The 26,504-nt window shown below is 34.1% G+C and overlaps 2 protein-coding genes and 1 long non-coding RNA gene across 3 annotated transcripts; 1 reads left to right on the plus strand and 2 right to left on the minus strand.

The window, feature by feature from the left end:
• Window positions 1–3,069: 3,069 nt before the first annotated feature.
• LOC143632778 (uncharacterized) lies at window positions 3,070–4,293 on the minus strand. Its single transcript, XR_013153575.1, has 3 exons — window positions 4,188–4,293; window positions 3,984–4,105; window positions 3,070–3,244 (listed from the first exon to the last, which is right to left on the minus strand). It is a non-coding gene; the product is annotated as an uncharacterized LOC143632778 (long non-coding RNA).
• A 1,770-nt stretch (window positions 4,294–6,063) lies between these two features.
• Window positions 6,064–10,495, plus strand: LOC143632811 (putative expansin-B14). The gene is made up of 5 exons (XM_077101231.1): window positions 6,064–6,072; window positions 6,360–6,451; window positions 6,547–6,628; window positions 9,212–9,355; window positions 9,441–10,495. Exons 1-5 carry the CDS (start codon window positions 6,064–6,066, stop codon window positions 9,684–9,686), a joined length of 573 nt encoding a protein of 190 aa, XP_076957346.1. The 3' UTR covers window positions 9,687–10,495.
• Window positions 10,496–22,235: 11,740 nt separating this feature from the next.
• On the minus strand, window positions 22,236–23,955 carry LOC143632779 (uncharacterized). Its single transcript, XM_077101206.1, has 3 exons — window positions 23,848–23,955; window positions 23,661–23,736; window positions 22,236–22,723 (listed from the first exon to the last, which is right to left on the minus strand). The coding sequence occupies exons 1-3, from the start codon at window positions 23,854–23,856 to the stop codon at window positions 22,332–22,334; spliced, it is 477 nt and encodes a 158-aa protein (XP_076957321.1). The 5' UTR covers window positions 23,857–23,955; the 3' UTR covers window positions 22,236–22,331.
• Window positions 23,956–26,504: the final 2,549 nt, after the last annotated feature.

Below are 26,504 nucleotides of genomic sequence, written 5' to 3' on the forward strand. Positions count from 1 at the left end.
TAATTCACACATTTTTTTGTTGCTCGTCCTCTTTTAAAATTTAAAAAATTAACAGTATTAAAAGTTGCATTTAGAATGTTGTTTTTAATTGTCATTTGTATATTTAAGCATATATAAGAATAAGTTAAATGTAACAAATCTTTTGGTATAATAATAATGAAAAAAAAAACTCATTTATATTGTTTTTAAGTAAAACAATAATCACATGACAGTGTGTAAACAGATCAAACCGGACATTGTGTTGTTCGTGATCGTTGTTAAGCTTTTACGGATAAACGGACGGTTCACGAACACTCTACCAAACGAAAATTCGTGTCTGTGACCGGTCCATTAAGGAATTGAGTTTGTTCGTGTCCCTTTGTTAATATTAGAAACGGCCGTCAACGGATATTAATGGACAAATGAACACTAACGGAAACTAATGAACATTATTGGACAAACATACACAAACGACTCTAATCAACAAATAAACATCAATGATTACATACTAATTCGAAAAGAATAATCATAAATCCACAAAGTTTACCAAAAAATCCGAAATTACACCACAAGATATACAAAAAAAACTTAGCACTTAACATAGTAACAAAAAATAGTCATATCAAAATAATGCCTTTGAGTTCAAAATTCATAAATTTTTTAGTGTTTCACGTGAAATAAGGTTCAAATTCTTCATTCTTAAATGAATTTCAACATACACTATCATTTTATTCATTTTCCTACCATTATCAAAGAAAAAAAGTATTACATGTTAATAAGAAGATGAAAATTAGTTTAAAAGAAATAGCATTATACCTTGTTTTTCTTTTTTTGGAAGCATGAAGTAATGGCGATACAAATAGCATTACCGGACGTAATCGGAGGGACATTATCGAACACTCACGAACACTATTGAACGAACGCGACCTTTATCTAGTTTCCGTACGTTAAGCTTACCGGACGATTTTTTATGTCCGTTTTGTTTATTAAATGGACAAAAATAGACGAACTTCCCTCCGACGAACGTCAGTTCACTTACAATCCTACATGATATCAATGATGCGAAGACATTGATTGGAACGGAATTTAGCATCCTCACACATACCTTCCATTCAAAACTCCTTTTTATAATGCTGACCGTAGTGGGCAAGAAAAATGACGGTTTTGGGGAGATTTCCATTTTCAACACCGCCCTCGTGGCGATAAACGGGGCGATTGGGGGGGGGGGGGGGGGGGGCGATGCGTTTTCCTCACCTGGCTTGTGTTTGTATATATTAATATTATATATGTTTGTGAGTATGATATATATATATATGTGTGTGTGTGTGTGTGTATGGCTACAACATCATCACACCCTAAAAACAAAAAATATGTCCTTTGCTTACTGAACACCACATGACACAAATCACTCCATTTTGTAGCCCATCCACTACACATAGCCTAATGATCATGTGACTAAATAGCAAATAGGAACCAAATGTATAAAGACAAGTACTAATTTATAAAGCAAAATTATAATCTGATTGAATATTTATCCAAGGTATTGAAAAGGAGAAACTTAAATTGAGATAAAGCTTTTAAAATCAAATTTATATATGCTAGCACTCTTGATTGTAATATTGTAATTTTAGAATACTATCAATCAAAAAAAGAAAAAAAATGGGTTTAACGAGTCATGTTCATGTCAACTAAGAGCATCCAGAATAAGGTATGAAATCCAAAGTTTGAATAGGTTTAGATGATGTGGATTCTAATGGACAACAGAGACCTTGTTGTGGACTAAAAGTTTGTTTATAAAGTTTATCCAAACCATACTGGGGATAAACGGTGGGGCCATACTCTCACAATCACAAACTTATATATTGACATGCATATGTATATTGTATTATTATAATACTATTTGATAAAGTGGGGGGGGGGGGGTTGTTGTATAAAAATACTAAGTTTTTAATACAAGTTTGGAATCTGACGTGGCAGTGATATGACGGTTTGTGAAGGTTTGTTGTTGTAGATGCTCTAAGGGGTGTTAATTTCTGTCATGACGCGAACTTAATATGAATGCAGTGGCGAAGCTTGGGCTAAGTCATAGGGGTGACCGGGCTCAATACATATAAATAGTTTTCGACTGCGAAAATTTACCTACGAAGCGAAAAAAACTAGGGGGACCGGGGACACCCCGCCCTCTCATAAGCTACGCCCATGCATGCATGATGATATCCACAGGTTGGGTTTGTTTGTTATACCAAAGAACTTGGGGTTATTTCAGATGACTTGATGTGATTATATTATGATAGTCGATCATGTATAGCTAAGAATCAAGTATTTCATGAGACGACGAAGCATATTGAGAATGATTTTCATCTAATCAGAGATCGAATAGTAGGCACTCAAACCTATCCTCCATCCATTCAAGTATTCAACTGATTCATATTAAGACAACTTTTCAGCTTGTGGATACTCTCACTAAACCTCTTCGAAAAGCTCAAATTGATTTTATTTGTAACAAGTTGGGCATGATTAACATCTATGCTCCAACTTGAGGAGAAGTGTTAATTGTAAATAGTTAGTAGTATATGTATCTTTATGTTATTTGTATTTCCTTAAAGGTCCCTCTCCAAGTCTATATAAGGAGCAGGTCTTCTCTTGTAATTGATACATATTATTAATCAAATACCGGTTCTTTACATTCTATATACGGGAATATTCAAGTTTACATGATTAAAAGAACAATCATAAAGATAGGCATCAAGTTTCAGTGTATAAAAGCATAAAGCAAAAAAAGGTAAGGTGTCTAGAAAAAGCTTATCAAAGTAACAGGTTTAAATTCTTTTTCTCTCTTTATCATTTTTATAGAAAAGCTTTATAAAACATTTTAAATTGGAAACTTTACATATAAAATAACTAATCGTCTTCACATAAACATATAAAATAATTATGCCAATTTATATGTAACGCCATAAATACAAATTTTGCAGCATGACATGGTGAAATCAATGATGCATAACTCATGCTTGAGTAGTAATTAAGTTGAGTTTTTGTCCATCATTAATCATATCCACATCAGAAATTTGGCCTGCATCTTCTGTTATTATGATGCAATTAGAAGTAGGAGGAATGTCCATCTTTAAATTATCTACAGTTGTTTTCTTGAGTTCATCGATGGAGTCTAGAACCCATAATACAATCCCAAATTTTTTTTGATCCTTTGGTTCCCATGGCTGAAATGGATATATGGTACATTTTTTTCTTGCCATTTTATCTGTCACTAAACACAAATTAATTTTTAGTAATAATGACTGATAAAAAAGAAAGGAAACGATGTCATCTACCTAATAAACACGTTATAAATAGGAACAATCACGTGAATAGCCCATGTTGACTAAATATACTAACTAAACAGGACTTATTTTAAAAGTTATAAATTTCACCATCACAATTTCTTTTCATCAAATATATATCGACACGTGGACTACTTTTACATAAAACTTCGTTTTTTTGCGCTAGTTAGACTAACACCCAATAGCACATTGGCACGTGTCATAATTGGCACAAATGTCGACTACTTCTGCAATGGTTAGACTAACAGTCAATAATACACTTGCACAAAAAACTACCTCATTAAGTTTTGCGTAAAAGTGACTATTTTTTATACACATGACGCATTTTGATTGGATGCAATCATTTGACATAGTTAGACCTAGCGTAGTGCAGACTTTATAGAGGCGCTATGGGCTAAAACGCCAGGGGCACCCCCCCCCCTCCCGGCATTATGGCTTATGTTTTTTTTGGGCGTTTTGTACATAACATGCATGGAAGACAAAAAAATAATAATAAAATAATAAAATTATGGCTTTATGGAGGCTTTATGACTACACTTATGGCTTTATGGAGGCTTTATGACTACAATCTATTTTTGTATAAAACCATGGGCGCCACGTGTTGCATAATGCCTGGAGGTGGGACTTTATGACTACACATGGTCTTAGATTAATAAACTTAAATACCTGTTAATTCCTGAGAGCATGAAGGGAATTCTAACAACTGCAAAGATTTGGCTTCTTCCAATAACTTTATCAACATCTTGTTACCAGATAATCTTGCTTCATCAAGAGGAGTGTTACCCCATCTACACGTTCAAACAGTAAGTTTTATTGTATGTTATACATTCAGCCTTTAAGACTCAACAAACACTGATCACAAAGTTATACCTGTCCTTCAATAGAACACCAGCTCCAACCTCAACTAGCAACTTTGCTATTAAATATAATCCTTGTGATGTTGCAACATGAAGTGGAGTTCTAAAATCATAGCCTTTTGAGTTCGGGTCAACAACGTATGACAAAACCCGTCTGATCATATCAATGTCCCCTCTCGCCACATGTGAACACATAAAGTTGCAAGTGTCGTTAACATTCAACGATGCTCCATTAGGTGGTGATTTATGTATCCTAAACATGTGTTAGATGCCCTTCGGTTTGGTTCGGTGGTCTATCTGTATCCGAAAATGAGCCGTTGATCTATCCGTTTTATATCCGAATCAAATTTCGTATTCATTACCAGCGATATTGCTATCATGATGTATTTTGAATTTTAACTTGATTGTTAAGTATTAATTTCACACTGCACAGTCGATCTCGAGTAAAGCTTTGGCTCGTTTAAAGCTTTTCTCACAATATATAAAATTTAGTAAAACTGTATATAAATTAGTAAATAATAAACGACCAGAGCTCGAGCTTAAAAAAAGTCTCACTATCCGGGCTCTAGCTCTCATAAATTGAAACGAGCCTGGTCAAGCTTGTGATTAGCTCAAATCCAATATGCACATAATATATATGTGTCAAAACACTGTGCAACCAAGCCGAGCTGCTTGCGATCACTCAAGATCGAATTCACAAAAAATCTTGGAAAGAGCCGAGCCTCATCGAGCTCCAACCTTATACGGCTCGTAAAACCTCAGCGTGCGTTGTGTATCTTAAATTTTTAACTACTCTTCACCTCCATTTATTAATTTTATACCGCACAGTTGCTTTGGCTCGTTTAAGGCACTACACACAGGCTCTATATTCAGCCCCATTTATGCAACAAAAAATAAAAGTTCCACAAATAAAACGAAAGTAAGCATAAAGATTGTTTAAACATACAAAATGTGAATCAAATGTCACCGTTGTCTTTTAGATGCTACATATCAAAATGCATGATAGTTAATATATCAGAGGATGACTTCTGGCTCCTCAATGATAGCATAGTAGGTTTGGATGCTGATGTCCGGAGGGGGATTCCTTACAAACGAACCGTAAGTTTTTGTCCCGAGAGAGGCGGTATCAGTTATGGCATTGTTGAATCCACCGGTGGCTGTATTTGTAAACAGCGTTGCTAAAACCGCATTATTCAGAGTAAAATTCTCTTCAGGGTAGGGACATTCCAGACGGAAGGCTTCATCTTCAGCAGTCGGACGATACAGCCACCAGCTTGAACCTAGCTTCACTCCCACGTCTACAGTGGAGAACTATAACCCAAGTTTCTTCGCTAGCGCAACGTATTCAAGGTAAACAAAAGGTGACCATGTAAAATCTGACTGGCATCCGAAATTGGAATCGGATCCAGCCGGGACAGACAGAGAGAGATAAAGTTGTCGGGTCATGCCACTAAGCTTAATGGCTCCAAGTTGAGTGATGGCGAGTGCAAAAGGAGAGGGGATCTCGAAAGGATCGGGGACATTTGGCTTTCTACGATAGCGGTCTGCCACACTTAGATCATAGTAGTTGAGGTTGTGAAGTTTGAGATACGTCATGAGACAGATGGCGTTGGAGAGATAGAGGACTAAGTCTTCAACTGGATAACGAGCGTTGGATTTATTTTCAGTGAGAACAATTCGCAACACGCGTTGAGAGGCTCCTCGAATGTTGTCGAAATTGATTTCAATCAAGGTACGAGTACGAGCGGACAGGTTGCGGGGGTAGAATATACCCAATTGACCTTCGAGCTTAAGACTTGCGATAGCATTTGGGTTTCCAACCAGTTCATTCTCGAAATTCATCGTTGCAGCTTTGGCGTTTAAGGGACGACCGCCTGCTGACATTCTCGATGGAAAGGGTGAATAGCAATTCAATTTTAGGGTTTTATCTTTGTAAAATTACCAAAATAACATCACCATTAAGGCTGAGGGGTGTGGGGCGCTGACCGGGGCGCTAGAGCTCCTCCGCTCGCGCCTCGGGGCGCTAACCCCACACCACCGGGGCGCTAGGCGGGGCGCGAGCGCGGAAATCCAGACAGGCGTGGCTGTGGTCGCGGGAGAAGAGAGAGAAAAAGCTGGTGGTGTGTCCCAAAAGAGCCGTTGAATAGCTACAACTTTTACACCTGTTAATTTTTATTTGTTGTAGAAAATTCCTCTGGTAATATCTGGAAGACGGCCCGGTGATGCTGAGGTGGTATATGCTTCGACAGCGAAAACAGAGCGTGACTTAAACTGGAAGTAAGTTTTCTTTTTCAGTTTGCCAAGGTTATTTATTTGTAAAAGATAAAAAAAATATATTAACATACTTATATTTGATTTGATGATGGGTGTAGGGCGGAGAATGGGATAGAGGAGATGTGCAGGGACCAGTGGAACTGGGCTAGTGAGATATGGTGGTTTGTAGCTATTCAAGAGGCATATTTGATATACATTTGGGAATTATTCTATTTATTATTTCTTTCTTTCTCTGCCTTTTTTTTTAGATATTAATGTTTTTTTTTAATGTGTGTTTTTTTTAATAATTTATGAGTTTTTTTAATAATACGTTTTTTGAATATATCTATAAAAAAATAAAAAAAAAATCCGCTGGAGCCCCTCCACACCAGGGCCAGGGGCTCCAGCGGGGGCTTCATCACCCATCTTATCCAGTTTCTCTCTCTGCCACACGTCACAATATTATTGGCTGGAGCCCCCACTCGCGCCCCCGTTAGAGCCCCCCACACCCTCAGCCTAATAACACAAAAGTAAAGATAAAGGGGGTATTTGAGATTCCTTATTTTCATTAATTTATAACTTATAAATTTTTTGAAAGTTAAAAAGGGATATAATGTTTTTGGCAAACCATAAGGCCTTTTGGATTTTAACTTTTAGACAAGGCAAAATAAAGGGGCTTTGAAAAGTTAAGAATGTGTAACTTATTAATTTAATGGGTTTGAATTACCTATTACACCCCTCTAACCCTCAAAACCCATTACACTCATTTTAAAAAAGAATGTCTTTTTTAGTCATTTTGGTTTCCCCCAACATATAAGTTAATCCAAACATTTTTTTGAAAACTTCTTTTAAAAAATTCTTAAGTTTATAAGTTACTTTAGCAAAAAGTTATTTCTCACTTAAATAAGCTATTCCAAACACACCCAAAATAGCATGAACCCAACTGAAATATTTAAAAAAGCGAGCCTCAATATAACTTGTCATACTCTCTTTAAACAATTTAACACTCCAAATGTTTGCACCGGTTTGTAAACTGGTAACGGGTTCAGTGCTAAGCAGTTAATGTGGAAAAATATCGGATATCATCCTTGACCGATATCTGAGATACCAATTATCGCGATGAGATATTGGTGGGATATCGGTAATTTTAATATCATGTAAAGTTTGTATATATAGCAATTTAACACTAATAATTAAGTATACTCTCCTACCATTAACAAATTAATCTTTTGCAACTTGCAAAACACTAACAATCACAACAAGAAAGAACTGATTAAGACTTAAAACACTAAAGCTGAACATTAAAAATTGACAATTAAGACTTAAAACACTAATATCAGGTATATCAGTGATATATCGGTCAATATCGTCGATATTATTGGTACCGATATTTTACCAAGGGACCGATAACTGATATATCACTGATATATCGGCAGCATAGGTTCAATGTGCTCGGTTTTTGGGAAGAGACCAGGGAGTGTTTCAGGTCGGTTTCGAGTCTAATAACGAATCGTAAGGTTGTCTCAGCTCTAGTTTGGAGCCGTATTTGGTGTACTGGGGTCATGGAGGCGTGTCGGGGTTGAGCCGTGGTGACCGAAACAGATAGAGAGAGGCGAGGGCGGAAGTCGGTACGTGGTGGGTGGTGGTGTTTGGCGGTGGATGGTGGCTTTAAGTGGTGAGGTTCAAGAGAGGGATAAGAGTGAGCTAAAGATTGTTTAACTTTTAGTATGCATGTAGATATTGTAGGTGACGTGACAAACTTGGAGTGCGTATGAGGCTATCCACATTGAAGATTGGTTTAGAGAATGAAGTTAAATGTAAATGTTTTAGTTTCCGCTGCAAATTCAAATGCGCTTCTGTTGTATTAAATTGAGTTTATGAGTAAATCCAACGCTAAGTAGTGCTTCCGGGTTCGTAGCATTAAATTGATTTTCAATTTCCTTGAATTGGGTTATTTTGGAAGTGATTTCGAAATCGAAAATCAAACCAAATACGAATATATAGGAAATCCAAAAGGAAATTCGAAAAAACAATATATAATTAGAAATACATATATAATTTCGCGGTCAAACAACTTTTTCCCTATGCGAAACAAAAGCCTATAGTGTTCCGATAAATTTTTTATTCTTCTTTAGTTTAGATGTTCTATTTCACATGGATGTAATAAAATATGGATCAAGATTGAAATATTACTATTAATAGAAGTTTGATTCGAAATATATCCTTAAAGTTTTCCGATTTATGTGTTGTTGACTAAATAAGTCTTCAAGTAAGAGTGTTTAAATACCTTCACTAATGTGTATATGTTGCAGTGAAATATTAAGCTTCTTACACAAAACAAGTTGATTTTTCTAAATTGGGTTTAACCATCTTGATAATCAAAATTAAGTGGTAAACCTTTTAATCAACAACATTCTCCAAATTGTTAGTGGTTCTTTTTAAAGTGACATGGCCTTACACATTCAAAATTTCTTGTTGATCTTTGTTTTGATGTCTCCATGTAAGCTTCTCGCGAAACCTAACGAACTAGGAGGGTTTTCACCGGCTTTAGCAACTTGGTATGGAGATCCCTATGGTGCTGGAAGTGGTAATTATATCGTCCAATAAGCTTATTATGATACGTAGTCATTTTATGTATACACTTACGTTAAAAAGAGCTTTTAAGCTCGATTGTATCAAACCATCATGGGTGGTACAATGGTAATAAATCACTTGATTCCTCTCTAGCCGAGATCTTAATCTTGAATATTAATTTAAATACTTCTTTCATAACATCTTAAATAGCACTTACAACCTCTAATTGTTGATTACACAGGAGGAGCTTGCGGATGGTCCAATGATGTTCAATCACCTCCATTTTCATCTATGATTGCCGCAGGAAATGCAAATATATATTTGCAAGGAAAAGGGTGTGGAAATTGTTACCAGGTATATTAAACATACAACAATAAAAGTTTCTAACTAAATAACTTCATCTAATATTCACCTTAAGTCATTTTTATTACTACTTCAGATTTTATGCACACGAGTGCCATACTGCTCAATGATCCCTGTTACCGTGACCATAACTGATGAGTGTCCGGGTGCATGTAACAATGTACCATTTGCTTTTGATTTAAGTGGAACCGCATTCGGTGCAATGTCAAGTCCAGGACAAGCTGATAATCTACGTAACCTTGGTCGAGTTGATGTTCAATATCGAAGGTTCATGTTAATACGTAAAACCCAATATTTTCACGAACAAACTAGTTGGTTATAGGTTAAACCGGTGAACCAGACTTGATTTCGATCCAAAGTTTTATTTTATTTTATCAAAACTTCCATTTAAATTATCATGATACATTTATTAGAATTCATATTTTATTTTATTTGTCTTAATATTGAACTAAAATATAAAGTTCACCCCAACACACAATTTTGTTTTTAAAATTTTGATCTGTATTGGATATACCTATACAGTTTGAATTTTTATATTATATATAATGTAATTCGGTTCTTAAATCTGGTCCAACCTGTTTTGTCTGGTTTTGAAAACAATGACAAAAACCTCTAATGTTCTACAATGTAACATTTTCATTGTGGCTTCTTTACATCTTTTACATGGTGTATTATGTTTAGGGTGCCATGCAACTACGGTACTACCAAAATAGCGTTCAAGACGGATCAAATGGCTAACTCGTATTGGTTCTTGATGGCAGTGGAGTTTTGTGCGGGAGATGGTGGCCTTAGCTCGATAGAGATAGCATCATTCGGTTCACAACAATTTAGATCGATGGAGAACATTTGGGGTGCGGTTTGGGCAGTACATATTGATCCATCTTTTCGCGGTCCGTATTCATTCAGACTCACCTCTCGAAACAATGAACCGGTTATCGCAGTCAACGCTGTACCGTTTGGTTTTGTGCCTGGAAAAAGTTATTACTCATTGGTCAATTTTCGAAGCTAGAATAAAACCGGAATGATCTTAATGATATGCTTAAAGATTATACAAGCCTAGTGTTGCTAGAGTCGATAGATATATTTTAAAGCCAAAATGTGATTGAATATGTCTTATCTATTAACTAATAAAATCATCAACTCTACATATTTACATCGATGAACAATTCACACATATTTTTAGTGTTCGTCCTCTTTAAAAAGTTGAAAAAACAGTATTAAAAGTTGCATTTACAATGTTGTTTTTTAATTGTCATTTGTATATTTATGCAAAATATAAGAATAAGTTAAATGAAACAAAGCTTTTGGTATAATAATAATAATGAAAATAAACTCATTTATATTGTTTTTAGGTAAAACAATAATCACATGATAGAGTGTAAACAGATCGAACCGGACATGGCGTTGTTTGTGATCGTTCATTAAGTTTTTTTTCGAAAAAACGGACTGTTACCAAACACTCTACCAAAGGAAAATTCGTGCATGTATCCGGTTCATTAAGGAATTGAGTTTGTTCGTGACCGTTCGTTAATGTTAGAAACGGACGTCAACGGATACTAATGGACAAATGAACACTAACGGAAACCAATTAACATTAATGGACAAACATACATAAACGAATCTAATCAACAAATAAACATACAAGATTACATACTAATTCAAAAAGAATAATCATAAATCCACAAAGTTCACCAAAAAATCCGAAATTACACCACAAGATATATAAAAGAAAAACACTTAACATAGTAACAAAAATATAGTCATATCAAAATAATGTCTTGAAGTTCAAAATTCACAGTTTTCTGGCGTTTCTCCATAAATAAGTTTTAAATTCTTCCTTCTTCAAAAAATTTCAACATACACAAAATCATTTATAATCATTTTCCTACAGTTATCAAACAAAAAAAGGATTACATATTAATAAGAAAATGAAAATTAGTTTAAAAGAAATAGCTTTACCTTGTTTTTCTTTTATTGGAAGCCTGAAGTAAATAGCATTACCGGACGGATGATACCGGACGAATATTACCGAACGTTTACAACCACTACTGAACGAACACAACATTTATCTAGTTTCCGTACGTTAAGCTTACTGGACCAATTTTTTTGTTCATGTCCGGTTTGTTTATTAAATGGATGAAAATAGACGAACTTCCCGCCGGCGAACGTCCTGTTCGCTTACAATCCTACATGATATCGATGATGCATAGACGTTGATTGGAACGGAATTTAGCACATCCCTTCCATGCAAAACTTTTTTTTATAATGATCATGTGACTAAATAGCAATTAGGAACAAAATGTATAAAAACATGCACTAATAAATAAAGGGCAAAATTAGTTTATCACTTTCAACATGTATTTGAGCTACTTCATGAGTTACTTTAGATACGATATGGCAATAACACATCTATTTATCTTATGTCCTTACAAAAATGTTGGACAATAAAATAAATTACGATATTACATCAACATTAGATCAGAAGTTTTAAGACTCAACTGTAATATATACCATGTTTTTAGGCTATTTTAAGAACAATGTTTGACATCTTTCTTCATGTTAGATAAAAAATAATGACTCATGATCACCTATTAGTTTAGTGTTATCATGTCCTTCTCACAAATATGAAATTGTAGATTCAAACCCTTGAATATATAAGATAAACTAGTTTTTATCCTCCGTATTAAGAGGTTGTTTTACATTATTTGTTTTAATATTTATATATTTTTTTGAATTTTAATTTTATTTATTGTAAGAAAGTTAATAATATACTTAAGATTTGATGATGAAAAGGTTTCACAAAAAAAATGATGTTATTACCCGATTCAAAAGTTATTTGAGTTTGGTGAGACTCATGACTCGCTTATTTTTTTACGATATTTTGTTTCTAAATTATAAATAATATCCTTTTTTTAAACCAGATATAAATTTTTAGTATATCCATATTTTATACAATTTTCATATCAATATTTGGTGTGATTAATTTTTAACTAAATAAGATGTTATAACCCGTTCAAGGGCTATCTTGGTTTGGTGAGACATATACCAATGAATTCGGGTCAAATGCATTAGAAACCTAAATTTACAAATAAAACAATTTAATAACTTGAGATAATGTAAGAAGGTTTTGTTTATATATATATATATATAAGATTAAGATAAGATTTTAAGAAAATTAAACGTAATGAATTGGGATTAAGATTTGCTTACCAATGGACCGTGGATTTGTAATGATTTGAAACTCTTTGGTACACATGCATTCTATTTAAAACAATTTAATAACTTGAGATAATGTAAGGAGGTTTTGTTTATATATATATATATATATATATATAAAAGATTAAGATAAGATTTTAAGAAAATTAAACGTAATGAATTGGGATTAAGATTTGCTTACCAATGGACCATGGATTTGTAATGATTTGAAACTCTTTGGTACACATGCATTCTATTTTTGGGTGGTTGAGGCTAGAGATGGAAAAAAAATTCTGAATATGGAATCACACCCGAAAAACATATTTGGAACTGATTTTTTATTACCTGGGTTTTTAATATCCGAACCCATACCCGATCCTACCAGTAGGGTATAGATAGGGTATGCATTTAAGTACCAGAACCCGTACCCAGAATTGGTGATATATACCCGGTAATATCCGAAAATCGGAATCGGTTCCATACCCGGAACCGGGTTTTCCAAAACCCAATATGTACCCGAAATTACCCGAAAAATACCTAAAAAAATACCCTTAAAAGTGCAACCCTATAAAAAATCCAATCTATACCTGAAAAAAATCAGAAAATAGATTTTTTCCAACACCCGAAAATAGGGTATTCAAATACCCGGTTTTAGAATACTCGGTTCTATACCCGACCCGAAGTCGATGCATAAGGTATGGTTTTTAGAGACAGTACCTGGGCCCGAACCCGATCGGGGTATTACCAATACCCAATTTTTCAATACCCGGTAGGGATGGACATTTTATCCCAAATACCCATACTCGTACCCATACACGTATCTGTACCCGTATCGATTTAGCCTATTCGGTACGGGTATTGGTACTCATTTTTGTTGAATTTTGGTACATGTACAATCGGGTACTTGTACTGGTATGATACAGGTACATTTGGTATTTTATACATGTTTGGAGTATATAAAGGTTTGATTAAAGATTCTTTATATTTAATATATAAAATAATTTCTCCAACAATGTTATTATTGAACAAGTACCAAACGTTTCTTCAAAATTAAATAATATAACATCCAAGACTCAAACCAACAAACAAATCACTTAAAGTCGGCGACCGAATTAGGATTCTTCAATACTATCTTATTATTAAATCGACGGCCAATTTAGTACATGTACTAATTTATTTCCCGTCACGTACCTTTGAAAATACTGATACCCGGTCTAATTCAGGTTGTTTGTTACTGGTACAATCGGATACAGTCACATGTACAGATATAGGTACTGTCTCACGCTCATCCCTAACACCCAGTCATACCAAACCTATTCTATACCCGGAATCAGGTATTTGAAAAACCCGATTTGCGCACCTCTAGTTGAGGCTTCTCTTCACTTGATCAAGCTTTTACCTAGTTATCGCTTGTGCACATCAGGTCCCTCAAGTCTTAAGAGATGGCATTTGATCACCAAACTATAAATTTACACTTGTAGTCCTATATAATCCAAAACATTTTGGTCTACTTATAGAATGATAAAAGTTAATAATCGTTGTCACATCATAAAAGATTGTTTGCCAATGCAATTAGATATTCCAACTTTATATCATAAAAACCGGGATGTTACACCACTACATCATTCTATAGATTTCATTTATGCATAACCAATTTCAAATATATATAACTAACTAATTAAACTAACGAGCATCCATAGGAAATGTGGTCAATCAATTACTAAGAGATTTTTTATGAACGTAAGATATATCATACATATTCTACAAGCTAGAAACTTAAACTTTTGTAGAGACATCATTCCTTTCAACTTCTGATTTTATGTCCAAGAAGTTGATGAAACAATGCTAATTCGGTTTTCAAACAAACCTATTATCAAAAGTACTACCATTGCCAATAAGGTGCAAAATGTTCATCTAAGTTTTGATTCAGCCCTACTCTTTTTACATCATTAATGCATAACAAATTTGACCTACAAAGAGGACAAGTGAACTGATCTCGTCCGAGCCAGCTTTCGATACAGCATGCATGGAACACATGACGACACCTACCGAGTTGACTCACTGTATCATCACCATGGAACTCAGCCAGACAGATGGAACAAGTTTCATCTACCGATCTTACGGTGCATTCCGCATCATCTCCCTCAACATCTTGCAAATCGTGGAACCGAACATCCGAAAGGTGGTAGATGTTGGGAAATACATGTTGATCATCATCATGTGGATGAATGAAGGCCATGATAATAGAAAGGGTGTGTAGAAATGCATGTTTAATTTGCAAATATGGAAACCATATGCATGTAATGAATATATGTGTGAGTATGGAGGATCCATATCCTTCATATACAACACAAATCATGTTATCTATTTTGATATTTAAGCTTTGATGATACGAGGTATAATGTTATGTATGAGTTATGATGATCAGGAACCCACCCTTATATATAATCAGACTCTTTGCATAGTCAACGTTTAATATTTAATATTTTTTTAATAATTAGTTAATATTATATTCAAAGGGTGGCTCGATAGTGCATGGTTTTTGTTACAATTAAAAGGTTATTTTGCTACAAATCCGGATCTGTCGGTCGATAAAGTTTGTTTAAATAGCATAGACTCAATAGATTAGTGTTTTATTTAGTATATATTATAAGGAAAAAAATAATAATAAAATGAAGTGAGTGTGAGTGCGTAATGTGTTCCTTCAATATGGGGTCAATAAAAAATGATAAAAAAGTGAGAAAGTGGGCATTAAAGAGGCTAATGACAAACCTAATTACTGCCGGTGCGGCCGGGGAGGACGGTGCCGTCCCGCCACCAAAATCTTTTTCTTGATTTTTACACTATACTAAAATATATATATAATAGTTAATTAGTGAACAATGGGATTATGAAAACCAGAACATGGTATTCATTATATTACTATCTAGGTTTCATAACAAAATAAATAAACAAATGGTTAGGTTTTGTGTATTGTTATTGGTTTACTATTCGAACACACAAGACCAGAGAGTGTTTGCCCTGGTTGTTGGAGAAGGTTTTTGCATTTTCAATGAGTAGGTTCAAGTTTATGAGCATAAAAAAAATATATGGTGTAATTTAGGAGTAGAGTAGAGTAGAGAGTGTATCGGCGAAGAACTACTATTACTTTGTTTTCAGTGGGATCGGTTTTGTTATTTAAAAAGGGGTTGCGGCGTAGATTGTTGTCCGCTTACCCGCCTCTTTGTTGTAACTGGATCTTTATTTTATTGAGGGTGTATGAACCGACATTCTAAAGGAAAACTAATACAAATGCATGATCTGGAATTTATTTATGTAATTTAATACGAAGTCTTTAGTTCAAGTCGTGAAAACCATCATTTGCATAAATGCAAGCTGACTAAAGATGCGAACATCAGTCCTAAGTGGCCTGATACCATAGGACACGAGCATGCGAAAGGCTTGTGCAGTTTAACTTGAGAACCACGTTGAAATGTAGCCCGGCCTTTTGGTACTCACGGATAAACGACTAAACAAGCCACGCACATCGTATGGCATTGGTCCAACTGTACGTGGCTTTTTGTGGGGAACACCTTCGTTACGAATGAAGGATGAGCGTATGGACAATTTGTGTAGCCACTTTGATTTTTGGTTATATGTTTTTTTTTCGAACTAAAACTTAATAAACCTAGTAATAAATAGTTTTGTTATATGAATAACATGTAAGGTGATAATATGAAAACTTGCTAAATCTAGATAAATTTAATAATAAATAATTTAGTTTTACTTTTAAGATTTGTACAGCAAAACGCAACTTCTTGCATAATCCCAATCGATTAAATCTAGAATTTCACCAAATAAAACATTCTTGAAATTCTATTTTCCGATCATATTATAACATCCCAAATCATTAGGGATGGCGTGTAACTAGTACATAAGTCACGAATAAAAACAACCATCAAAATACCATAAACGAAATCCGACACAAACGATAAACTCTTAATGACATTGTTGTCCGATAGATTTTGGAAATTGGTCACTCGGCAGTCAAGTATAAACCTCACAACATCCGCAAAGAACAAATGTGATAAGCTCGGAGCAGTATTAGCCAACTTAAATCCGTGAATTATACCAATCTCACAATTAAGCTTTTCTAGTGGCTTAAGTGCAATGATTCTATCGCTATGATAAATAAGAATGACGAAAAGCGGGTCGCCTTGCCTTACTCCTCCACGTATATTGAACTCGAACGTCGGAGCCATCTACTATATGTATTGACATAATGGTGCTAAATTGCTAATTGTAATATCGATATTTTAAAAAAACTTAAAAAAATAATATGACTAGCTAAATCACAAGTTACATGTAAAGCTTACCTAGTTAAGAGATTGCTCGATGACTTTTAAAAAAATGGTTAAATCTCCACTACTATTTCATTGTGTTCATGTTTTTAAGCTTGGCCAGAATTATAGAATCACATGAACACATTTCGAATTTGCTCATATATATTACTGATCCATAGGAGACCTAACCAAACTACCGAGGTATTGAATATCAATTATACTTCATGATCGACTCATAAAGGTTTAACTTTTACTTATGGTTGCATTTTGATGTTTTCAAATTGATTTTCTTTTGAAAAGCCAAATATATAAAAGAAAACAACGCGAGTAAGGAACTCTAGCCCCAAAGTACATAAAATAAAAGAAACTAACAAGGGAAATAAAGCACAACCCCAAGCACATAGCAATCTCATTATTCAAAATTAAAACTACATAAATTCTCCTATTTCATCCTCAATATCGTGTGTCGATATCCAAACTTAGGTATTGAAAGATTAGAAGAGTTTTTACTTAAGCTAAAGGGTATGGCTCATTTAAGTCATTGTCATTTCCCTCTCATTCGTCACACCAGTTTTTCCTCAATAATTCGACATCACTATTAAACCTTGGGTACAAATCATTCTCCTCGTTCTGTATCATTCTTCATTTCCTATTGTTCATTTTTATCTAATACAATTTTCATATTTTAAATATATATTTAAAATTATATATATTTTTCTACTTAAAATTAACAATGTAGATAATATTTAAAAATTGATAATTAAATTAAATATCATAAGTCAAGCATAAAACACTAAAAACAAAAAATAAATAATGTATAACTACTGTTCCTCCTCCTCGTACCCCTTGTACATGCTGGTGTAAAAAAAAACAAAAAACAAAAGCAAAATCCTCAACAAAATCCTAAATTTTGCAATCTATCTTCCACACTCCAAATTCCCTAAATTCAACCCAGAAAATCCAACCAAACTACTTTTTCCTTTCAAGTCTTACAGTGTTTCTCTAGCGGCTGACTGACTGATGTTCCGATCTCAAGTGTTGGAGTGAGTGGGTACTTTTCTAACTTAAATTGTTTCATCTGATGTCTGATTATGTGTTTTTGAGACTTGAGTCAATCCTCTAGATCTGGGTTCAATGCTCATAAATTTTAGCTTTTTAAATTATTATTATGTTTATGATTATTTCTGCTGATTTTGGCTTGCTGCAATGTTTATGTCAAGTTTGTTGCGGATTTCGGGATGGAAGTTTGGTAAACGGGATCATTTTGCTGTTGTTTATGGGTTGATTTTTAAGATTAGGTGCATATCGAAAGTGCAGCTACTGATTACAATTAACTGCAGGGGGGTAATTTTGTCACAAAATGCGCGTTTGAGACTTAAATTATTAAAAACAATTAACCGCAAATTCTGTTTACATCCAATCAAATTTCAAACGGTTTTCAATACGTGTTGGTTGGTCATGGTTTTATTTTTGAAAGAAAAGTTATTACAAATTTGAATCGAGATCAGTTTGGATCAAATTTAGTTGCGAGTTAAAGTTTGATCATTGGTTGAGCATTTTGAAATGGGTCAAGTTTTGCAAAATAAAAATTCGGGTCGGGTCAGGAGATTGAGATATTTTTGGTTAGGATGACAAAAGTCATTTTAGTCAAAATTGAATACCGGTCATTTTGAGTTAATTTTGATTTGTGGTTCAAAAGTAATGTGGTAAGATACAACTATGCATCAGATTATAAAAATAAAACAAAACGTTTTATGGTTTCGTAATCTTGATGCTTTTATGAAAGCCACAACAGTCGTTGGTCAAGAATCTAGTCTGTGTTCTTAAGGTTTATCTCAATGCCTTGGTTTTTAATTGAGTTTTTGTAGTTTCTAAAGTTAAACACAAATGCCATGCCAAAGCTAATTTTACAAACACACCATGATTTAAGAGCTAACACAAATAATCTATGATTTAGGTATGTCACAGCTAACACAAATAAAAAATTAAAGAGAAGTGAAAACCCGAAAATTGCCACAATACAAACCCAAAACATATACTCGGATGTGACCACTCCCCCAGACTTTAGAAGAACCTTTCCTACAGTCAGTTCATTGATTTGTGCATTAGGCTTTGGCTACAATAAATAAAGAAAACTAGGATTTAACTTGAGATAAGCTAAAACATGGAATTTGTGAGTGATGAGGATCGTTTGAGCTTAACTAAAAAATGTCATTACTTGGTTAGCAAATTGTGCAAACAACGGTCCGGCCTGCCTTTGCCGTCTTTCTAACTGTACGCATTACAATAGCAGCAGATCTTACTCCAAGTCCTGATGTGGGCTTGTCCTTGAAGAGTATCGATGGATTGGCGACAAGCTCTACCGTTATTGTAAGTCACTATCTCTATTTTCACGGGAGCCTATATATTCTACTCTTGGAAGGCCCACTAGTGTATTCCTTAATGGGCTTAATTATATTAAATCCATGATTTCCTCCACAAACATCTAAATCAGAAAATGGTTTGAAATTAAAGATACAAAATTGACCTTTTTGACTCACTCAATATGAAACACAAACCAAAATGATCATTTCATAACTAGAATGGTTGCAATTGAAAACCTTACATGACATGCTTGTGAGGTTATGCTAGGAGAAAGACGCAACCAGACAGAGTACACAAGTGACCTATGAATAGTGACATGTGGAAAATGAACAAAGCGTACTCTGTTTAAATGCCATGTAACTATTTATAGGTCACTTGCGTACTCTAACTATTTATAACCTCACATGCATGCCATGTAAGTTTTTCAAGTGCATGCAATCTAGTTATGAAAGGGTCATTTTGGTTTGTGTTTCATCATGAGTGAGTCAAAAGGCCAATCTTGTTATCTCTAATTTCAAACCATTTTTTGATACAGATGTTTGTGGAGTGAGTCATGGATCTAATATAAGTAAGCCCATTAAAGAATACACTAGTGGGCCTTCTAGGAGTAGACGGGGCTCTCGAGAAAATAGAACGTGACTTACAATTATCGTAGAGTTTGCTGCTAATTCATCGATACTCTTCCGAGCCGACATAAGGACTTGATGCACTAGCTGCTATTGGACCGCTTACAGTCAGAAAGACGGTAGATACATGCCAAACCATTGTTAGCACGATTCACCAGCCAAGTTATGGCATTTTTAGTTAAGCACAAATAATCCTCATCACTCACAAATTCCATGTTTTAGCTTATCTCAAGTTAAGTCTTAGTTTTTCTTCCTAATACACAAATCAATGAACCGTCTGTAGGAATGCTTTTCTAACGTTAGGGGGAATGTTCACATCCCGAATATATGTTTTCGGTTTCTATTGTGGTGCTTTTCATGTTTTCATTCTCTTTAATCTCTTATTTGCCTTGGCTCTTACATACTTAATCGTAGATTATTTCTGCTAGCTCTGAATCATGGTACGTTTCTAAAGTTAGCTCTGACACACCGTTTGTGTTTTAACTTTAGAAACTACAAAAACACAATTAAAAACCAAGGCATTGAGATAAAACTTAACTAGATTCTTGACCAACGACTGTTGTGGCTTTCATTAAGGATGTTATTTCAGGAATAAACTGATATATCATGACCACAAAGTAACTTCTTACGAGCTTTTAATAGTGTAGTCTTCTCGAAATTGGTTGACCCAACAAGTAGTGTCATCCTGAAAAAGAAAAAAATCTCTTTCATTCTTGGAATGAGTAACAGTTCAGGTGACCGGCCAACGTCTTCTCTTTTAAATAAGCGATCCTATCTCTGACCCTAACAATAAGCTTCTCGTTATTGTTGAAATATATGTATATCTCTCAATTCAATATCAAACATATGTTATAATGTGTCCTCTAATTGCTGGTTAACTTGTTTTGTTTCTCTAGTATTTCATGCTGTATTGAGGGTATTGGATCCGGGCCAAGACGTGTTTGATTGTGGGCTAAAGACTTGTGAGGAAATTACTTACCTCAGTTCCATGGAAGTTCTTACCGATCGTGGCAAGTATCGAGCAATATTCTGAAATAGATAATATTCCATTTGAAGACGCTGCACTTTGCAAACAAATGCACCAAATGGAAGGACCAAAAGAAATAAAACGTGCACGAATCCCGTCTCATTTAGGATGTCATTTCAACACTATTATGAAGGCATGAAAGAATAAATCCGAATTAAGGGGGGATTGTTAGCATAATCTTTGATTTTGTTCTAAGTTTGGCAAGTACTAGATTAGTCCGAAGTAATAGACTGAAAGCGTATTATTATGTAAAACCATAGGTGGTGGTAGTTACAACAACAATACACCATTGCATAACCTGTATGAAATTTTATCAATTACCTGTGAAATTGTATGTATTATTAGCAAGTGACGGTCCTACATTGGAATCTGAGACGGACGTCTTAGTTTTGTGTGTGTTTGCAAATATGGTTTGGTGGCAGGTGTGTGTGGCTAGAATCCCCATTCTAACAAATTTCCAGTCTATTAAACAGATGTTGGATAATGGAGAACAACAGGATGATCTGTAGTGCTGTTTACATGGCCACCGGCTAGAGGTTGTCGCTTAACAGAAACATCGAGTTGTTCGACAACAAAGGGATGTCAAGCTACAAGATTATGGAGGATATTAAGGCAGACACTTTCATTTGGATGAAGAACAGATCCAAATATCATAACTTAGTATGGCTTAATTTGGGTGACTTTAATATTGGAGATGTTTTGGTGTAACTTATTTTTGGTTGTCGTTTATTCTAGCTGTCTCTTAGCTAGGGGTGTAAACGAGCATTGCCAAGCTCAAGCTCGTTTATTGTTACGAGAGTTCAGATCGAGATCAGCTCATTTGGAGTTCTAAGACTTGAACTCGGCTGGGGCTTGGCTGGTTTATTATTTATTAATTATTTAATCTATGTATATATTTAATTACATACATATCATTTATAATTATAACTTTTTATGCATTATAATATATATTTTCAATTACTTTTTTATATATAATAGCATAATAGTTATTATACACGTATTTTCAATTAAATTAAAAATTATTTAAATAAAAAGTCATTTAGGCTCCCTCGAATTTGAAAAGTGAAGCTTGGGATCGAGCTTGTTTGTTAAATGAGCCTCAATAAAAGCTCAAGTTCGGGCTCGAGCTTGTTTAACTTCGGCTCGATTCGAGTTTTTAACGAGCCTATCTAAAGTAGTTCACGAGCTGCATGTAGGAGATTGGTCTTTGGTTTTTCTTACAGAAATACCGCCATTGACGAGCTGTTTTGTAGAAGGATACCAGCTAGAGCCAAATACACTGGTGATATGGTCTAATAGCCAAATTTCTTATATATAAATCACTAAACGAGTTCTATATTTTTATTGCAGTACCAAGATTTATTCCAACAGCCAAATTTTACAATCCAAAGTTCCAAACAAACATATCAACTTTTAAAACCCTTACTTAAAGATCAAGCAACAACAGGTTCAGCCGGCTTTTCAGCTTCGGAAGATGGTGCTGGAGCAACATGTTCCACCGGCTTTTCAGCCTCAGAAGATGGTGCAGCCACAGGTTCAACCGCTTTCGCAGCTCCACAAGATGGTGCAGCCACAGGTTCAACTGGTTTTCCAGCACCACAAGATGGTGCAGCCACAGTCTCCACCACTTCTCCGGCTTCACCAGCTGGTGCAGCCACAGGCTCCACTGTCTTTTTCGGTCCACAACAACATGAAGACGCTTCTTTTGGCCAAAACTCGGTTTTCTTTCCGGTCTTGGAAACAGTCTGCAAAACTGCATCTGGCTCAACGTTTCCTTTCACCGTTACCTTTTTTTGCTCAAGATCAATATCAAAAGTTTCCACACCTAATCAACATTAGTTTTTAACATAATCCATGTGTCAAATACTTCTTGCCTTGATAGAACTTAATATATTATTAACATGTCAAAAAATAGCCATCACCCGCATATCTATTAAAAGCCATGTGATATGTAACATAGATTTCACATGACACCTAGTTGGTAAAAAAATGACACTTATCAATTTTAACCAGTTAATTAGATTCATTACCTTGAATTTAAAAAAATAAATCATTGGTTACCTATAGTTATAGTTTCTATAAATTTTAATGATATCTTCTTGCTTAAAAAAGAAACCATCTAAAGCAGGTTATACTTTTTTATTGCACTTAACCAGCTCTTAAGAATTGCTATAGAAAGTGGAACTTAGATTCTTTGAAAAGTTATTCCAATAAAAAAGCTAAACTTTTGTGGTTCATCCAACTCAGAACTTTTGTGTTGGAAAACATAACACGATTCGATTCTACTCGATCAGTAAACGGTATCATATTCATATGTTAACGAATTTTGGATCGAAAAACGACTCCATGCACTCAAAAAGCAATGTCATACTAGTCCCTAAAACATATACTTTCTAGTTCTTGTTTTAAATCTAGACTTAAAGGTCTAAACATTCCAAAATAAGCTAAAACATGAGTACTGATGCTACTAATTAATCTAAGTCTAAAGATGCATAATTATTCTATTAATCATTTTTAGCATATTAAATTAGTTATCAACATGACTAAATTCATTGTTATATGCATAGTTATTTTCTAATCATTTTAAGATATTAAATTACTTATCGACATGACTAAATTCATTGTTATATAATATTAGATGCATAATTACTCTTCAAGCATTTTAAACAAATTAACTTAGTTATCTACATGACTTAATTCATTGTTACATGAGATTTTCTAAAACTCTAAAATCATAGAAAGATAAAGTACAAATCACAAACCTTCCATGTTAGTAAGAACCCGCTTGACAGCACCCGCGCAACCTCCACATGACATGGCCACTTTGAGAACAACGGTCTAAGTTATATCGTGACACAAATCATTTTGTAAGTTATATTTGTCTCCACAAAAATATTAGTATAAGTAACAAAAAGAAATAATAATTATGATATTGAGAGAAGTAAGTACCTGAGACATTGTTGAGTTTGTATGTTGAGTTTATGATTTACAAAACTTGGGGCAAATTTATGGGTTGAAATAGTGGGAAAAAGGAGGATTCGATTTTACGTTTTAGTTTGGAGTCTGAATCAGCGTTTTTGTTTGGTGGTGTCAGATCCCACAAACTTTGAAGATGTGATAACTCTTTTTTTTAATTAATATAATAAAAGCAATTTTAATTAATTTTACAAATAATTTATAAATTTTTCTATTTATAAAGTTAAGGGGACATGTGTTTTAGTCTTTTAGACATATAAGTTGGCCCGAAGGACATAGTGTGGTTTTAAGGTGTCTCTTCTCTATCCTAGAGGTGAAGACTTTAAATCCTGTATAGTATAAGATATCGTTAATTAATAGAAATATGTTAGTTTGCCGTTCAAAAAAGAGAGATATTCTTTTCTTTTGAGCGTTATACTTTCATTTATATTGAAAACACATATGTACTTTTGGAAATGTTGTAAAACGGTAGCGGAATTTAATAAAATTACGAATATTTAAGCTATCTAATTATAAAAATTGTTTACAAGGGGTGACACTTTAAGGTAAATTTTGTTTGGTGAAACTTATATAGGAATTAAGGTAAATCATATAAATTGTTCATTTGATTGTATTAGACAATAAAAAAAAGATAACTAACCTTTTCCAAGTCTAATTCTATAACAAAATTATATGAAAATTTGCTTGAGATTCGTTAAGGAAATCAAAAGGCCGTTAGGTGGAATCAGCTATAATGCTATATAACTAACACAATAGTTGAATGGGCCCAAGCGGGATTATTACACCAACTGCCCCCCTAATAGCCCTATAAGGATGAGCAAAATTGGTATTGAAACGAGCATTTCAAACCAGTACTGGTATCAAATATTTGAAAAGAAAAATTAAGTTTGAGAAATTCAAGATCAATACCAGTATTTACCAAATTTTTACTTATGGTACCGGCATCAAACCAAACATTTTAGAGTTACAAGGCCCGTGACCATCTTCTCACTCTTTTAGAGGGATTTCATCTACACAATGTCACAAACATTAAACCTCATCATTTTAGAGGGACTTCATTATAACAAATGTTTTGATGCCATTGAACCAAGCCGGTAATTGGGAATAATTATACCAGCATTTAAGCAAAAAAAATTTGATTTTGTAAAGCTTATAAAAAACTGACATCAAATATATATATTAATTAAAATAAAATGGCGATAAACCCAAAAGGACGTAAATAATAAAAAAATATCAGTACTTATTAAATAAAGTAAAATTAACTGATGGTAATATAATAGAATGTGACATATACAGCCACACATTATCACATATCTAATGGAATATGATTATTATATACACTATACAGTAAGAAAGTAAGAAATCCTTGTCATTCACCGTTTATATATCATCAAAATTCTAATGGAGTTTTGAAGTAACATAAATTTGTTAATCCTTAAAAGTTGAATTATATATGACAAATTGACAATACATGTTAAACCAACTCAGCTCAAGATGAACCGATGGGGTGTTGATTCAAGAGTTGACGGATTTTTATTTTGATATGCCAGACAAAGGAAAACAGAGCAAAAAAATACCCAAACTTTCAATGGGCATTGCAGTTGACCGAAAAGCCTTTACGTGCCATTTAGAGGTCCAAATTTGTTGATAAAAAGTTGTCCTCAAATTCCGCATGCTTTATCTCCTTTCCATATTCAACATAAACACACAAATAATAATTTACGTCTTTACTTACAGTCATAGTTTAAATATTTACGAGTCAGTTTGTAATTTTGAAAAATTGGCAAAACCGGTTAAATTTTAAAAACCATTAAAGGGGTACCTTGTGTATTGTTTATCTCATTCGGTTTTTAATCAAAATTTTATAAGAAATCTTCTCTATTATATTTTGTGCTTTCGTGGCACATAAGTATCTATCACACAATTAATTTCTATTAAGTTAGATTACTTTTTATTAGGCCATGATGTATACATTCCTCTTTTTTAACTCCACGTAGGCGTCACATCACATACTTTAACTCATTTCACTCCGTCTCACCCCAAGAAAATTGTTTAACCCCCTTTACCTCTAGTTATTCAATGTAAAATTGATTCTTAAATTATTGTGTGTATGTGTGTGTAGAGGTTTTTAAAGCTAGTTAACATTTTAATCCACATTGCATTTAACGCCCCTTAATCCACAAAGGAAGCGGTATGTCACGCGTTAATCATTGTCAACCCAACTTTAACTCCCTGAGTATTAAGATATACCACTGGCCCCTGGGTTTTAATCCGGAGATTAAACTCATCAATTTCATATCACCAATATAGACTTGAAATCAATTTGTAAACATAAATACAAGTTGAAGGGTTGAGGAAGTAAACATAAATAATAACGAACTTAAAGAACACAGAACAACGTACATTGGTTTTTACACAGAACAACGTACATTGGTTTTAGCAGTACAAAATACATATGTACAATGGCTTTCTATATCCCTTGTCGTACAATGCACGCAAGATACATCCATGTGGTTATTTTTGGACCCACGTCCCACTAAACTAACTTGTGCTCTATGCGTGGACGATAAGATACACCACACCAATACGAATCTCACTCTTTTAGTCTTTTATACAACACTTTAATTTGT

Source organism: Bidens hawaiensis, unplaced genomic scaffold, assembly GCF_021521415.1.
Source record: "Bidens hawaiensis isolate Kalapana, Puna unplaced genomic scaffold, B.hawaiensis_p1.1 tig00006534_1, whole genome shotgun sequence".
Classification (NCBI taxonomy): domain Eukaryota; kingdom Viridiplantae; phylum Streptophyta; class Magnoliopsida; order Asterales; family Asteraceae; genus Bidens; species Bidens hawaiensis.

Coding starts and splice junctions, on each gene's coding strand:
- LOC143632811 (XM_077101231.1), top strand. Junction 6,629..9,211: donor GGTTTGTAGCTATTCAAGAG/GCATATTTGATA, acceptor CATCTTAAATAG/CACTTACAACCTCTAATTGT. Junction 9,356..9,440: donor GGTGTGGAAATTGTTACCAG/GTATATTAAACA, acceptor TTACTACTTCAG/ATTTTATGCACACGAGTGCC.
- LOC143632779 (XM_077101206.1), bottom strand. Junction 22,724..23,660: donor GGTTCTTACTAACATGGAAG/GTTTGTGATTTG, acceptor AATGTTGATTAG/GTGTGGAAACTTTTGATATT.